The 17,091-nt window shown below is 52.0% G+C and overlaps 1 protein-coding gene across 1 annotated transcript in view; it reads right to left on the bottom strand.

The window, feature by feature from the left end:
* Positions 1 to 16,872, bottom strand: part of RUNX3 (RUNX family transcription factor 3) — a 55,936-nt gene extending 39,064 nt beyond the window's left edge. Inside the window, exons 1-2 of the mRNA XM_084788323.1 lie at positions 16,856 to 16,872; positions 16,484 to 16,549 (exon numbers count right to left, since the gene is read on the bottom strand). Of these exons, the coding sequence (XP_084644449.1) occupies positions 16,484 to 16,541 (58 nt within the window). The 5' untranslated portion in view covers positions 16,542 to 16,549; positions 16,856 to 16,872. The remainder of the gene's footprint in view (positions 1 to 16,483; positions 16,550 to 16,855) is intronic.
* Between the last annotated feature and the right edge of the window lie 219 nt (positions 16,873 to 17,091).

Genomic DNA, 17,091 nt, shown 5'->3' with positions numbered 1-17,091 from the left:
AGATTAGCCTAGGGTGGCTTCATTTTCTGACCACCAAACTCCTACTCACACACCAAAGCCCCATCTTCATTTCCCCTCTTTGTGAAACTGCCTCCAACACTCCCCTGGCTCCCTGTCCTGTTATACTATGAGGACTTTCGGGTGCCCCTCGCCTTCTCAGGACTTTGATGCCCTGAGGACAGACATGGGTCATTTCTAGCTCTCTGGCCAAAGAACAGAGGCTTCCTGGAGCTTTGCAGAAAGGGCAAATGAGTGAAGTCTGCCTTTCCCACTCTGGGCCTAAGTTTTAGAGTCCGGAGTCCACACGAGGGAGAAGAGACTCCTTCACTCCCTTGTCTCTTAAAACAAAACACATATTTTTCTGGGTATGAAAATAATACCTATTCATTAAGGAGAAATTGGAAAATAATAGAATTATGAAGAAGAAAATTAAAACCACCCCAGCCCTGCCACCCAGAACCGTTGCTGGCGTCTGCCCTTCGGATGCCACTCTTTCTCCTGTGTAGCTCCTACTGTCTCCCCCTCCCCCACCCCGTGCTGTTTTCTTTGCCTCTTCATATAATGCCTAGAGCGCACAGTGCCTACTGTTTGAAACAACCCGACATACTATGCGTGTCCCTGGTGTCACTCCATGACACTAAAGGCTGCTGAGCTGGGGGGCCCCAGGTTGGACCACCATGGTGTTCCCTCAGGCCAACAGCCCATCGGCTTACGGTGCCCCAGGATTTCTGTCATTGTGAGTGACACCCCTTAGATGGAGTTTGCTTACATCCCTGACCTCACTGCCCTTAGGACAAATCCTGGGACAGGGATGGCTGATCCAGGAATGAGTTCCTTGAGCACTAGCTCCCCTGCTGTTTCGCAAGTGTACCCCTCAAAGTCCCTGCTGGGCAGGAAAGTGGAGGTGCAGTCTCTTCTCTTCCTAAGGAAAGTCCATCCACACCCAAAGGCTCCTGGCTCCATCCGAGGATAAGAACACATAACACTCACTTTCCAGTGCTCCATGAAAACCATGTCAAAGGCCTGTCATTGTTCTCTGAGATGCTTGGCTCTAAGCGGACAGTCACAAGCCACTCCAGGTTTAGGGTGCTGTGACCTCAGGTTGGACACAGCTCACCAGATGCTGGGGACCTGTGTTCTTGGAGGTGGGCGTGGTTATCTCCTGTCCTACAGAAGAGAACACAGAAGCTCTAGGGAACCCTGTGGCTGGGCCTCACCCATGTACAGCTGATGCTCCACCACAGGCTGTGCTGGTGCTGTCACGGGAGCTGAAGGACCAGGGCCTTGTGGTCTGGGTGGCAGAGCCACTGCTCTGTGACACCTGCAGCTAAGCCAGCTGACAGTGACCATGGTCTTATCTTTGCTGAGACTAGAGCTGGAGCTTTGGGTCAACAGGGAGGTGGCCAGATCATGCTTGGGGTCCCTTCTGTGCCCTGGGAGTTTCTTCCGCCTCGGTTTTCATCTTCTTGTGGAGTGGGGCTTGGGTTCAGGGAGCAGGGAGAACCCTCCACCGACCCGACCGCCTTTCTGGGCAGTCGTTTGTGGCCTACTTATTATCAGGCGTCATCCCTTGCTGTGCTTGGAGAGGCCCCCAGGACAGCCCCCAGACACAGTGCTCACCATGCCCAAGTGATAGAGCGTTCTTTTTTAGGTTGCCTCACAGGAAGAAGAGGGGTCAGAAATAAGCTCTGGGTTTGCCCAGGACCCTGGGGACACTCCCTATTTGCATGTCTTTCCCCACCACCTTGACAGCCCTCTGGATTTTACCACACTCCTGAGAAGCTTCCTAGCTCTGGGACAGGGGACTGTGGCAGCTGGAAGGTCCCTGGTGGCCCCCCTGTGTGAGTGCTGAAGAGCTCAAAGACCAGAAGGGTGTCACCAGCTTCCTTGTAGCCCTCTTGCCTTTCAGAGTGCCCCCTCCCCCCCACGGTCACATCTGTGCTTAGACAGGAGCTGGGGCAGGTGGTGAGTTGGGGGGGGGGGTCTTTTAAGAGTGTGAGAAATTTCCTGATTAGAGAAGCAGGTGCATTGCTGTTCCCTCCTCTTTCCACCATAGCCTCTCTGGGAGCCCTCCCCACCCCCTCCCCCCACAGGTGAATGTTCCTATTGTGGTGGGCTAGGTGTAGACACACCACACAGTAGGTGAGCTCAGGACCCAAAGCCCAAGGCCCAGGGCTCAGCATGCAGGGCATGAGGTAGCTATGGGGTCAAATTGTGGTTGCTGTGTTGCCCTAGTACAAAGGAGGGCCCAGGTGGGAGGGTGTTGGGAGGGCCAGTTTCACACAGGACAAGGGTGTACCTTGGAGCTGCGTGGAGGATGGGGAGGGCTGCCAGCCCAGTTCTGGCAGGGCCCTGGGGCAGCTGGGGCTTGGGGGGGGATGCTTGTGTGTGGGGGATTGCCTCGCTTGGCCTCTCTTATTTATTGTCTGTTTAAACAATGGGGTTAATAAGGAGCATTAATTGAGCTGCTCTTCTCCCTACCCTGGAACACAAATCATAAGAGTACAGTGAGAAACCAGGAAATAGAGGAAAAATGAGCAAAAATGTCAAAAGCAGGGATCTCATCCCCTTGAGAGAATAGTGTGATGGTGTGATGGTGTGATGGTGTGGTGGTGGTGTGTGTGTGTGTGTGTGTGTGTGTGTGTGTGTGTGTGACTGTGTGTGTGTGGCGGAGGGGAGGGTAAGGCATCTCAGGAACATGGCCGGGCTCAACATACAACAGTGACAATGCTAGTCACCAGGCTCTGCAGCCCTTTGCAAGGCCCCCCACCCTATGGTCCCCAGCCCTGTCTCTGTTGACTCTGACAACCTGGAGGGGCTTGCTGTTCTCTCGTGGTGCAGAGATCAGGGCTGAGTCAGGAGAGGTGGGCGCAGCCCCCTGGGTGTAGGTGGCAGAGTCGCGATGACGTTAGGAATCGGGGGATGGTGAACGTGAGTGTGAGTGTACCCCGAGTGCTAGGTTGAACCCCAGCTGGGGCCACCACCGGCAGCCCTGCTCACAGATCCCACTCTGTGCTACCATGACGACGACAGACACGCCCCCAACATGAAACCCCAGATGCCACAAACCAGGCCCCACCTATGCTCCTAGCTCGGTTCCCTGTCCAGGTGTCACTGTCCCCAGCCCTGGTCACTTACGAGGCTACAGTCCCACTACTCTTATTCACCAGGCTTCTTAGAAGCGTCCATCCGCTCCACAGGTCAAAGGTCAAGGGCAAAAGGCTTTATCACCAACCCCATTGTCCATAGAGAGGGATGGCAGGAAGGGTGTGGCGCCTCCCGCCACCCCAGGCCTGCTACTCTAGGCCAAGTCCCTGGAGCTCTGGGTAACCTTAGGCCTGGCCAGGCTGGGAAGGCCACAGAGGCCTCACTCAGAACTTGGGCTGTCCATGACTGGTCTGCACAGCCGGCTCAAGTGCATACTGTGGGCTCCCACGTCCCCGCAAGCTCCCAGGGTGCTTCCCAGGAGGCTGGCGTGGACCCGGGGTTGGACGGAGGGTTGAAGGGTTCTGCAAGGCTCTCAGGTACCGTCTAAAGTCGGTCTGGCTGAGTCCTCTCTCTCTCTGTGCCTCGGTACTTGAGAGGCTGAGGAAAAAGATCATAGATTCAAGGCCAACCTTGGCTACATATACAGAGGGGTTTACAAGGCTAGCCTCGGCTATAGATACAGACTGAGTTCACAAGGCCAGCCTCAGTAACTTAATAAGACCCTGTCTTAAAATAAAAAGCAAAAAGGAGGCCGTGGCTGTAGCTCACTGGGAGCGTGCCTGTCTAGCATGTGTGAGGCCCTGGGTTCAAACCTCAACACTGCAACAACAAATAAATGAACGAACAAAGGAATTTAAAGTTAAACACCCAGCATTCTCGTTGCTCTGGTGTTCTGTGTTTGTGCGCAACAGGGGCCACTGAGTGGGGCACAAGACACAGAATGTTTCCACCATTGTGGGTTCTTCTCTGCACATAGGAATGGTGACTGCTAACAGTCACCCTAAGGTTCTGGGGTACTCTTCGTGTGGCCTCACACACAGTGGGAAACCGCCCCGTGGAGCATTCTAGAAGGAAATACACCAAACGATGATGCTTTTGCGTGGGGCCTGCAACTTGCTTTTAAATTCTGTGGCTCATGTAGGTGTTTTGTGACCTGAAACGCTACAGAGTCCTGAGGTTGGCTTCAGGGATGCTCTCACTGGCTCTGGCCTCTCGAGCACCACAGGCCTCCCTTGTGTGTTTGTGCGTATGTGTACATGTGCGTGTGTGCTCATGTGTATACGCTTGTGTGTGCATGTGTGTGGAGGCCAGAGGTCAACACTTGTGTGTCTTCAATTACCCTCTGGCTTCGTTTCTCCCACCTAAGCACTAACCGGGGCCTGCCCTTGCTTAGCTTCTGGGATCCTTTAGTTCTGAGACAGGGTCTCCCGGTGAGTCTGGAACTGGCCAGTTGGATTAGACTGTCCCAGGAACCCTCTTGTCTCCTCTTCCCTGGGGCTGGGATTGCAGGTTGTGTGCTGTCATCTTCAGCTTTTCTGTGGGGTCTGGGGATCCAGGCTTAGGTTCTCACGCATGCACAGCAGGCATTTTTTTCCAACCAAGTATTCTTCCAGCCCCGTTTGGTCATTAGTCGGTTGTGGACAGTGAGGACCACTGGGCTACGGCAGCGACAGGCCAGTGGATGTGGCCAAGTTTTTCAGGCCCTTGCAAAGGGCACCAAGCTCTGAATTTCTTGTTTCTGGTGATGTCTGTTTGGAAATTTTGTTCTTATTTGCTTTTTATTTAAAGTTCGCTTTAAAATGATGTGCATGTGTGTGTCTGCACGCGGGTCTGTGCGTGTGAGTGCAATGCCCGCAGGGGACAGAGGGGCTGGATTGCCTGGAGCTGTTGGTTTCAGGAAGATGTGAGCCACCGGATGTGGGTGGTGGCACTTGAACTCAGGGCCTCTCAAAGAGCAGTATATACTCTTAGCCACTGAGCCATCTCTCCAGTCCCCTGTTTTGTTTTTTGTTATTGTTGTTGTTGTTTTGAGATAGGGTCTTTTGTAGTTCAGGCTAGCTTTGAAATCTTGATCTTCCTGCTTCCAGCGGGTGGAATTATAGGCCTGTGCTACCATGAATGGTTGTCCTGAAAATCAATCTCTCACTCCATCTCTCTGTAGGAGTGTGTGTGTGTGTGTGTGTGTGTGTGTGTGTGTGTGTGTGTGTGTGTGACAGTGTGGGTATGTAGAGGACGAGCTGGCATTTTGGCCCTCCACTGCTTAGTTTGAGACAAGGTATCTTGTTCTGCTGTGTGGGCCAGGCTAGGTGGCCTGTGAAACCCAGGATCTCTTCTCACTGCCTCCCATCTTACTTCAGAGACTCTGGCTTTCCGGCTGGGGATCCGAACTCAGATCCTCATGCTTGTGCTGGGCTGTCTCTACATCTCTACCCTGAAATACTCAATGAGTTCTGAGCTTGTGTCCTGCATCTTTATTTAATTAATTAATTTATTTTTGGTTTTTCAAGACAGGGTTTCTCTCTGTTGCCCTGGCTGCCCCAGACTCACTTTGTAGATCAGGCTGGCCTTGAACTCACAATGATCAGCCTTTCCCGAGTGCTGGGATTAAAGGCATGAGCCACCATGCCCGGCCCCCTCCTGCATCTTTATTTTGCACTGTGTCCTGAAAAGGTCCCTGGGGTGTCCTTGCGATAGGTCTCCTCTTGGCTGTTCTGAATCCCTGCCCTCGTCCTGGACAGGCCACAGGCGCGGCCATCCCTGGCACAGACTATGTGCTTTGGCTCTGTGGCTGAGTTCTAGAGGGGGATAAAAATAGGGCTTCAAGCAGCTCGGGAAGCCTGTGGTGTCGCCACACTCACGCACACATGCACGGAACTTATCTTCACCCTGTGCATCTGCACTGGCCTATTTCAGGGAGCTGCCTGCGTGTCACGAGATGTGGGGCAGCCATCACTGCCCAGCCTGCACTCCGCCCAGACTCCACCTGCCTTGAAAGTCATGCCCAACGCTCATGCCTGCCTATCTCCTTCCTTGCTCCTCTCTTGTGTCCTCTTTCACAGGACACACAAGCCCCCTCCCCCCACCCCCCCAGGAATGCCTCTGGATGATCCTGCCGTCCCCGTTTACACGTGCCACCAGCATTCTCTACCCCCCCAGATGCACTGTGGGTCCAGTTCAGACTCCATTGTCCTCAGGAACGTTCTAGAAGTCTCTGAGCAGGGCTGGGAACAATTAGGGAGAGCTCTATGGAGGTTGAGCACCTGGGCTGTGAGGAAGAGGAGACATGCTCCAGATAGGAGGCATCTTTCATGCCACATAGACTGTGGCATTTCCTAGACACCGGCCTCTTGCTGAAGCCCAGTCTTGCCAACTGTAAAACAGTGATCATAACAACAATACTATAATATATAATATATGACATATACAAGGTAATATATAATATATAATATATGACGTGTACCATGTAATATATAATATATAATCCACCGCATGGATTATAGTGGAGAGTAAGTGGGAAAGAGACCTGGCTGCGACAGAACCATCATGGCACCTGCGTGGCGCACAGGAAGTTGCCAACAGCTGCAGCTCCTGCCCCACTTCCTCTTCTCTTCTTCCGCTTTGCTTGAAGCAGACCCTGCCGGCTCCCTAAGTCTAGGTGCATTTTCAGCTCTGCGGTGGCATCCATGATGCTCATCCCCCTGTGATGTACACTCGGTGTGCTCATAGACATCTATAGAGGTCCCGGGAGGCGGAGTCAGGGCTGTGGGTAGCCTAAGCGGGGTTGTAGTGGGCTCTCAGGGTCCCAGAATGCCTTAACTGTGGGGCTTGGGCAAGGACTGTCTCTATCCTGAGCCCCACTTGTCCCATTTACAAACCATGTGTGTGTGGGGTGGGGGGTGGGGGGGTGGATATCAACTTCAGACAGACAAGCACACCCACCTGCTGTGTTCACTCTTGCATGCTTTCATGCAGTGGGTTAGTGGTTCCCAACCCTTCAAGGGTCACACATCAGATGTCCTGCATATCAGATATTTATATTATGCTTCTTAACAGTAGCAAAATTATAGTTATGAAGTAGCAATGAAATAAATTTTTGTTTTGTTTTGTTTTTTGAGACAGGGTTTCTCTGTGTAGCCTTGGCTGTCCTGGACTCCCTTTTGTACACCAGGCTGGCTTTGAACTCACAGCGATCCATCTGCCTCTGCCTCTCGTGTGCTGGGATTAAAGGCGTGTGGCACCACCACGCCCAGCGTAATGTAATGATTTTATGGTTGGGGATCACAACATGAGGACTGTATTAAAGGGTGGCAGTGTTGGGAAGGTTGAGGACCACTGCAGTAGATGCTCAAGAAGAGTCCATCCACTACAGGGGTCAATAGTACCCCCAAAAGAGGAGAGAGAGAGAGAGAGAGAGAGAGAGAGAGAGAGAGAGAGAGAGAGAGGGAGGGAGGGAGGGAGGGAAAGAGAGGGAGAGACGGACGGACGGACGGACCAGGCTGCCTCTTCTAGGGAGATTCAAGTCTGATGCTCTAGACACAAACACGGCCTGAGCATCTGCTGTATGCAAGGCTCCACCTAGACCGGGGGGATCCTGTCTATGCTACCCAACAGGCCAGAGCCAAGGTGGTAAAGACAGACATGGAGATGTGAGGAGAAGCACAGAGGGTGGGTCCCCTTCAGCCCCTGCTCCCAGGAGGCCAAAGCTCCTCTTCTGCTTTCCTTCTTTGAAAAGAAAAGAAAGAAAGAAAGAAAGGGGGAAAAAAACAGCACTTTCTTCCTACATCTCTAAGTAACACAGGGTTCATGTTGAGAGTTCCGAAAAGTGCGACTCACTAAAAGAATTTCCCAGAAGGCCTCTGGGCCCCTCCGGCTCCACTCTCTCCCAGCCGCCTAAACTGCAGTTGGCACGTTATTTCCTCTATTCTTTGCCTGAAGGTGGCCTTGTGTGGCTTGCTTTCCGCTGTGGAAGAGACTTGGTTTCATGTAGGGAACAAGACATGGGCAGAATGTCAGGGTTACCCCCACAGATCCCACTAACCCACCTGGAATTCTGCTCCCTACCTGCCCTGGGCCTGTAATTCTTCCTAAGACACCCTGGATCTGGCTCAATGGTACTGAGGTACTGACCAGGTCCCCGAGGCTGCCAGGGCTTGGGTGGGCAGGGCCAGGAGACATAGAGGAGGTCCTTCATGGGGCGGCTCTTGGGCAGCTACCAGCATCCATCCCCAGGTGATGTGGGTTTGGGGCACAGGTATAATACTCCCCTCTGTTTACTCCCCTTTGGGGGTCTCCCAGGGATTCCCAACACCTGCCGCCTCTATCATTAGCCACACCCCTCTTCTCAGAGGCCAGGTGACCTACAGCTGTGCAGGTGAGAGACAGGAGGGAACCCACACCAATTACAATCCAATGGCATTGCCACCCTGGCAGGGGTCAAGGCTCCCATGGACCCTTTGGACTCCCGTCTGGAAGGTGTTTGGGTTGGTGGCGTTGGCCATAGCAACCTCCAAAATTGTATCTTATACGCATCTATCCCCTCCGCCCACACATAAGTCTGAGCCTTGTGCCAAAAATGCCTTTCCCAGACTTAAAAGAAAACCCCAAAGAGGAACCTAAACCTCTAAGCCGCCAGCACCCATAGGCTGGGAGAGTTCTGGCTTGGCGTTCAGAGAAAAACCAGCCAGCCAAGGGGAAGTGAGGGGTGGGGGGCACGGAAACCTGCACAGAACAGCAGTGCCAGTTCATCACTCCCTCAGGCCCCCCCATCCCCCAATGCCAACTCTGTAACAAGGGACACTGAACGTCACTTGGGAGACCACACCCACTCCCTGGAACTCTCTTTGGATGCTTCAAGGGTGACAGGTGATGACAGCAGGCACCCCAATTCCTGGTAAAAGAGGCTCTTGAGAGAAGGTGGCCTTAAATCTGGGTCTTGAGGAGAGGAGAGGCGGGCTCCTTCTTTTTTTTATCAGCTCAGGGACATGCTTTTTCTTTCTCATTTACTGGAAAGGAAGAATATGGATTCATAGTACTTTCCGGCATTGGTGAAGGGCTCGCCCGTGCCGGGCCCTGTGTTAACCTCATCCCATCCCTAGGCCGTCTGAGCAGACTTTTGTAGGTACTGTCCCTCTCTTTCGTTTCACAGAGGAGAGAGCAAACAGAGAGAGGTGAGCCGCTTCTTTCCAGGACGCGCAGCGATGACGCGGTAGGGTCTGGATATAACTTGGGTCTATACAGCTAAACTGTGTTCTGTGTCCTCCTCCCCGGGTGCCATGTGTGAAGGGTCTTGCAGACTTTCTGAGCTCCCTGCTCATCTCTCCTCAGCACTAGGAAAGTGGGACCCACATGCTGGAGACTTCAGACAGGAGGCCAGCCTGTGTGGTATGCACTCTTAGCCTGTGCCATGCACAGGGCTTCTTGGGTATATTTCCTCTTTGAAATTCTGTTAGTTCCATTCTCTCTCTATTTGACTGTATGTCTTTCTCATTCTTTTCTTTTCTTTTTTTCCTTTTTTCTTTCTTTCTTTCTTTCTTTTTTTTTTTTTGAGACAAAGTTTTAAGTATCTGGGGCTGACTTTGAACTTGCTGTGTAGAGGGAAAGGTGACCTTAAACACTTGATCCTCCTGCCTCCATCTCCTAAGTGCTAAGAATTACAGAACTGAGCCACCCACTCCACCATGAGTAGTGCCCAGGCCCTCTCACAGGAGCTGTAGGTTCAAGGCTTGTGATAGGACCCAATAGGACATCCAGACACAGAAGCCCTCTCTTCTTCCCTTTCCCCTCTTTTTCCTCCCTCTCTTCTCTAGAAATGACTCAGGAAGTCCTGAAGCTGGCTCTGGGAACTGGGGCTCAGAGCTCAAAGTCGATAGACTCCTGGCAGAGTGGGTGATGGAGACAAAGGCTGGGCTGGGAATGTAGCTCTGCAGTAGCACATTTGCCTGGAATGCCCAGGGCTCTAGGTTTAATCTCTAGTCTTACACACACACACACACACACACACACACACACACACACACACACACGATATGACTCACCAGCCACTGGTAGCTCCATGTCTGCCGATGGTACAAAACCAGATGTGTAGATCAACCAGTTAGATGAGAGACACATATGTAACGCATGCAGCTATAGCCACATGATTTTTGACAAAGATGCCAAAATTGCACATGGTAATAAAGGCAGCATCTTCAACAAACAATTCTAGGAAGACTGGGTACCCGCAGGATGGAGACCTAAGGAGGAACTCCAAATGGGTCAAAGATGCTTTTTGATGGTTTGTTTATTTTCATTTCATGTGTGTGAGTGTTTGCCTACATGTATGTATGTGTGTGTACCACACATGTGCAGTGCCTGTGGAGGACAGATGAGAGCATTAAGACACACTGGAATTGGAGTTTCAGATGGTTGTAAGCCGCCTTGTAGGTGCTGGGAATCAAACCCGTGACCTTTGGAAGAAACAGCCGGTGCTCTAACCTCTGAGCCATCTCTCCCACCTTGGGTCAAAGAAGATCCTTAACGTCAGACCTGAGACTCTGACTCTGTTAGAAGAAAAGGTGAGGAACACACTTCCAGGTGCAGGTGCAGGGACAGGGAGGCTTCTCCAGTGGGATTCTTGCTCAGGCAAACTAAGGCCAACAGTCAGCAAATAGGACCTCACGGAATTAAGGGGTTCCTGTGCAGCAAAGGGAGAGATGGATCTAAGCAACAGCAGCTTACAGAATGCTAGAAAGTCTTGGCTTGAGATGCACCCGGCACTTCCATATACAAAGAAGTAAAAGCAACAACAACAAAAATCTCAGCAAGAACTCAAGGGGCCCAATCAATAAGCAGGCTAGGAAATGAGCAGACGCTTCGCCAAAGATGAACTGCAAACGGGCAATAGGCGTTCCCCAGCGTAAGAGAATCAAAACCACGCCGAGCCCTTCTCACCCCGGTCAGAACGGTGCTCATTAAGAACATAAGCAAACGCTGGCAAGGCAAGAGGGAGCCTTTCCACGCTGCTGCTGCTGCTGCTGCTGCTGCTGCTGCTGCTGCTGCTGCTGCTGCTGGGAGCAGAGCTGCGCCAGCCGCAGCGGAAGTTGGAGGTTTCTCAAGAAACTAGAGACAGCTGGGTGTGGCGGTGCACACCTTTACTCCCAGGATTTTGGAGGCAGAAGCAGGCAGATATCTTGCATTTGAGGCCAGCCTTGTCTACAGAGCAAGTTCCAGGTCACTCATGCGTAATGAGGCCCCATCTTAAACAACAAGCAAAGAAACAACCCTGTAAGTAGAATTTCCACATGACCCAGTTACACTATGCCTGGGCGGTCACTCAAAGGAATCCCCGCCCACTAATAGAGGGCAAAGGAAAGTGTGTGTGTGTGTACATGATTATAAATACATATACATATGCATATATGATTTTATTATATAATATAATTATATTATATTTATTATATAATATTATTTTTATATCATATATTATATGGATGTATATATATTCATCCATAAAGAATGAAGTCATGCCACATGCAGGAAAATGGAGTGGCCACAGAGAATTACACTGAGCAAATTAAGTCAGCCTCAGAAAGATAAGTATTATATTTTTTCTCATTTGTGGGTCCTAGATCTTATATAGATACCTACAATCATATATGTATATATGACAAGAAAGATATGAAACTGTCGAGGGGGCAAAGAGGACTAAGGGGAGGGGAGGGGCAAGCAGAGAGAGGTACAGAGACGAGGAGGAAAATGCCCCAAATATAATATATACATGTACCAATTAAGAAAATTAATTGAAGCCGGGCGGTGGTGGTGCACGCCTTTAATGCCAGCACTTGGGAGGCAGAAGCAGGCAGATCACTGTGAGTTTGGGGGCAGCCTGGTCTACAAAGCGAGTCCAGGATAGTCAAGGAAGGCTACACAGAGAAACCCTGTCTTGAAACCACCCCCTCCAAAACAAACAAACAAACAAACAAAAAACTAAAAGCCAAAAACCAACCAAACAAATCAAAACAGCAATAAAAGAAATTTAAATGATATATGAAACTTTTAAATTAAAAAAAATTTAAAAACAGAGCCTGCAGGTGGCAGGTCCCTAGGAGTTGGGATTAAGAGCCAGTGCTCTGGCTGAGCCTGGTGGAGCACGCCTGTAATCCCAGCACTCAAGGAGGCAGAGGCAGACGGATCTTTGTGAGTTCGAGGCCAGCTTGGTTTACAAAGCCAGTCCAGGACACAGAGAAACCCTGTCTCAAAAAACCAAATAAAAAATAAAAAAGCCAGAGCTCTGGAAGCTATACTAAGCCCCAAGTTCAGGGCTGTCCCCCCACCCCTCAGAAGGCCAGGTCTACCAGACACTAGACTTTCTTTTCAGACGTTACTGTCTTCTTGTCTCAAGAGTCTTCTGGAAGGTCATGTTTTCAGGTCTCTCCCCGTCAGGTAACCCAGAAAGCCTCAGCTTTGATGTGGCCACCTCAAGGCCCTGCCATCAATGGGCCCACTATCTGACCTGCAGGGCCGCCAGGGGCCGCTGGTTGGCCGTAGTGGGTGCGGACGAGGCCTGGACACACAGGTCCTCTGTGTGGGGCCGGCTCACACACACCCACACCCTGTGGCCAGTGGGGGGCTACTAGGAACTTCATTCCAGCATGGGGGTGGGGCAAGACAGACAGGGTGCTTTGAGGAGATGGTGTTTGCAGCGTGGCCTCAGGAGCTGCCATCAGAGAGGCCTGGTAGACAGCGCCATGGTGGGCGGGGAAAGACTGGCGGTCACTCATCTCCCGCCAGGGTCAGCGGAGGAGGAGGCCACGGAGTCATATATGCTCAGGGTGACCAACCAGCAGGGCAGCCTATCACTGGAGGGTTCCTTGGGCTTTGAAATATTGGGTGCCAGATTCTTGTTGTCATCCCCCTGCCTCCACACGGGGATACCCGTGCCTGTGAGTCCACTTCGCGTTTCTCCCAGATGTCTAGGGGGTATAGCGTCTGAGCTGCCCACAGACCCCAGCCTCTGCTAAGAAAATAGAGGCCAAGGAGCTGAAGGCCTGTCCTGGGCAGGGGGTCCTGTGTGCACGACCATCCCCAGGACCACCCAGGGCACTCCTGCCCTCTGGATCTTGAGATCTCAAGATCTCACACTGTTATCTTTCCTGCTGTCACCTCCTCATCCTTAGAGAGTCGGTACTGTCACTCCCAGATTCTCCGCCTTAACCACACATCACATCCCTGTCTACATTGTCGCTGCTGGCCACCTCTCACTACCAGCTGGACACCCTCAGCCTGCCCTCTTGAACCAGCTCCTGGCATGGGTAGAGAGCAGTTGCTCTATGCTGGGCTGGGCCCTCTGGTCATCGGCTTTTGACCACAGCCCCAGAAGACTGGTGATGCCACCATCTCCTCTAGAAGGGGAAATTGAGGCACAGGGTGGTGAAGGGTACCTCCCGATGATAACTAGGAGAGGTAGCATATGGGCTTCAATTAGAAAGTGCCCCTCCAGAGCCCAAGCTTGGCAGGATCTTGTGGAATGGTGGAGTTAACAAGGCAAAGCCATCTCTGCACAGGGTGCCCCTAAATCTGAAGGCTGAGCATGCCCTCTTGGATCTCCAGCCTTTCCTTGGTCTCCGCTGCAGGGTGAGGTTCTTTCCCTGACCCCTTTCCTCCAAGGAAAAAGCATGGGGTATCCTGGGCCCAGTGAAGGACCTGGTTCAAGAGCAGGATTGAGAAAGCATGAAGGATAACCTGGGTAGCTTCTGGAAGGTTCCACACAAGCCCTGACTTTCAAGAGGCCCAATCATTTGTCCCCTGTTGCTTCCAGGGACTCCGGGTGTCCCCTGAGCACTGATGCCCAGAGGTGAGGCATGGAAACACAGATACAGGTGAAAACACAGACGAAGCTATTGTTTTCTGGTCTACAGGGACTCTAAGTCAGCAAGGCTTCATGACAGTGCAGAGGACCCACCACGGGAAAGGGGCCAGGGACATACAGGGGTTGGGGTCCGCCCGAGGAGCACCAACTCTAACTTACTGTCTTCTTTTACCCAATGAAAGAATGACACTCAGAGATGTCAAGTGCCTTGCTTGGAGTCACACAGCATACGGGCATGAGAGGGGGAAGGCAGGGGACTGGACCTTCTGCCAGGATTGCCCAAGTCAACTTGTGTGACTTTCCAGACCCAAACCCAACATCCTTGGTCTGGTTCCCCAGTCTGAGATGGGAATCTAGCACACAGCATTTTCAAGGTCTCTAGGGGTGTGGCTGAGGAGGGTCTGCATTCAGAGGATGCAGGGGCTGGCGGAGTAAGGACAGGGACACCTTTCTGCACAACTCCCACAGGTAGTGGATCCTGAGAGGCAGAAGGTGAGAACACAACGGCACTGGGGGTTCTTGACCTGAGCAGAAATCCAGGGGGTGCAAGACTCTGGCTGGAAATAATGACATTTCCCCCCACTGTTAGCAACCTTGGAACACAACTCAGCGTCTTTTTCCACCCATGGTGGTGTCACTAACAGAAACCACACATTGTGTTTGGTCTCGGGAGGGTTGTGGCAGATGACCGGTCACTATCTATTGTCAGCATTCATCACCCAAGAGCTACGCCGGATTTTGGATCCACAGGGAGGGCCACTGTCACTCAAATGTCCTCAGAGAGGCCCCAGGTCACAATCTGCGATGGGCCTTTGTATATTGGAAACCGTTTCCCTAGCCCTGGTGCCCTCCGAAGCCCTCTTGCATTTATTTTGTTTTTAATAGTGCAATTTGAGAAGTCATGGGTTTCCTGAGAGTTTAGGACAGTGTGTAGACTACCGGGGGACTCTGAGGCTGGAGGCTGTGGGCGCTCTGAATCACAGAGCTGAGCCTGAGTGGGCAGGTTTAAAGGACAGAGACGAGACAAGGGCAGGGTACCTTTTTGGGGGGCTCCGGGTTGCCCACTGATTTCCACTACTGATTTTCATCTACTCCACCCAGCGACCTCTTCCGTCTTGTAATAGAGCTGCTATGGTCCCCTTTTGTCCTCTTGCCTCCAGCTGCCACCTTTGAGGTTTTGTGTCAGGACCCCCGGCTAAGGCAGCCAGCACTAGCCCTGTCTTCCAAGGTCCCTTTGTTTTAAGCTCAATGCTTCCATCTTGCTCAGGGAGGGCAAACGGTTTGTACGAGCTCTTATTTTCTTGCCGAGGAGTTGCCTTTAATTAATACTGAGGACCGCAAAGGGTGCGTACGCAGTACAACAGCAGTGGCAGGAAGGGACAGGACCCGGGGCCACTATTCATCACCAGCCACAGCCAGGTTTGGATGGAGCGCCCCTTCTCCCGCGGCTCAATCACTGTCCCGTAGCTCAATCCCATGGCACAACCCCAGGTCACCAGGAAAGAGTTATGCGTTATTCTTAGACTAGTTCTTGTCACACAGACCCACAGGGGTCCTAAGCCCTCTAAAACCAAATGCTGATCGCTGACTGTGGTCACGGCTGGCCATGGTAGGCCCAGCGGACCTCTATGTCTCATCTGGCCACCTCAACTCAAAAAAAAAAAAAAAAAAGCACATCTAGTCCTAGAATTCTAGAACATTCTCCAGAGAAGCCAGTCCCTTAAATAGCTCAAAGTAATGGCCTCAGACAACAGAACACCGCAGCTAGAGGGAATGCACAGGGAGCAGAGACATTAAGTGACCCGTATCAGGTCACCGGCCGAGATCCGCATGGCTGTACGGTTGAAGTTTGAGGACCAGGATCTTTTTGTCTCAGGTGCCACTGCCCCATGGGCTCCTGCTAAGGACCAGGAAAGTGGCTGAGGTATGAAGCCACACTACCACAAAGACCAGAAGCAGGATCTGTCTCCCTGGGGTTCATTCAGGCTAAATCAGAACTCCTAGCCCCATCCTTGCTGAGGGACGCATGCCAGAATTCTGGGTCCTTTCTGGGCCATGAATAGAGACAAAAGTCACACACCCCGCCCCAAACACCTTCTTTTGTGGCTAAGAATTCAGACCTTCCAGGGACAGGGTTTCCCATAGGAGCTGCTAGGGTTGAGCAGATTCTCACAGAGGCCTGTGACTCTTTTCTCCTCTCTCTGTCCCCGCTGTCCTGGGAGTGCAGAGAATACCAAGGGTAGACCTGTGGGCCCAGGCACGGCCCTGGCTCTGCTTGCCTCCCTTGGGCCTCCCGGACATCTCTGACCTCTGTCTGTCTGAGTCCCGATCTGGGCAGACAGGTCCCTGTCCCCTGTGGGGAAGGCAGGAAACAGGGCCACCGTCTCTCTTTGCTCTCTCCAACCCAGGACCCTCTGAGGTCTAGCCTTTGAGGTCCATAGGCAGCCATCACCACTGTCACACGCGCCACAGGCCGAGAACCAAAGTCCCACAGGAGAACACGGAGGTCACCAATCCCTCTCCCCACTTAGGTTCTCAGAGGTTGGCCATTGAGGTGGCCAGAGCAGTGGGTTAAAGAAGGGACATGGTCTGAGACCATCACAGCTCCCCACTGGGGAGAGCCAGGCAGAGCCCCACCATGGTACTCACCTCGTATGAAGGTCGGTGTGTAGTTGGAGAAGGAATCGAAGATGCTGTTGGAGGCCATACCCGACACTGACAGAGAGGCAAGGACTCGGCCTCAGAGGGGTTGGGTTCAGACCCACTTGGTTAGCTGTTGTTTTGTTATATATATATATATTTTTTCAAGCTGCTTTTGAAAATAGAAAGGGGGAGGTGTTGCTTTTTCGTTTGCTTTTTTTTGGGGGGGGGTTGGTTTCTTTTTTCTCCCCTTGCTGCTACAAAAAAAAGGAAAAAACAGGGAAAAAAGAAAAAGAAAAAAGGGAAAGAACGCGAGAGTATCTGTGGGCGAGAGAGAGAGAAAGAAGTAAATCTCCAAGGAAAGAAAGTTTCGGTTTGTACCCAAGAATTTGGCTTCCCGGTCCCACAGGAATGTCTAGCCACAAACTTTCAACAGCCCCATGTGCAGAGTATCATTAAATGGTGGGAAGGGGCTCTGGGCAAGCCAGGGTGGAGGAGCCTGGGGCTGCAGCAGCGAGACTAGACTCAGCGATGAATGAATGAACTAGGCTCACCCTCCACGGAGCCCAGGCTGTGGTAGGGGCCAGGGTGGCCAGGGGGTGGGGACGCCAGGAGCC

This window comes from Acomys minous (genome assembly GCF_964271855.1).
Source record: "Acomys minous genome assembly, chromosome: 6".
Classification (NCBI taxonomy): domain Eukaryota; kingdom Metazoa; phylum Chordata; class Mammalia; order Rodentia; family Muridae; genus Acomys; species Acomys minous.
Note: the sequence above shows the minus strand (reverse complement) of the source record. Positions and strands in the feature narration are given on the sequence as shown.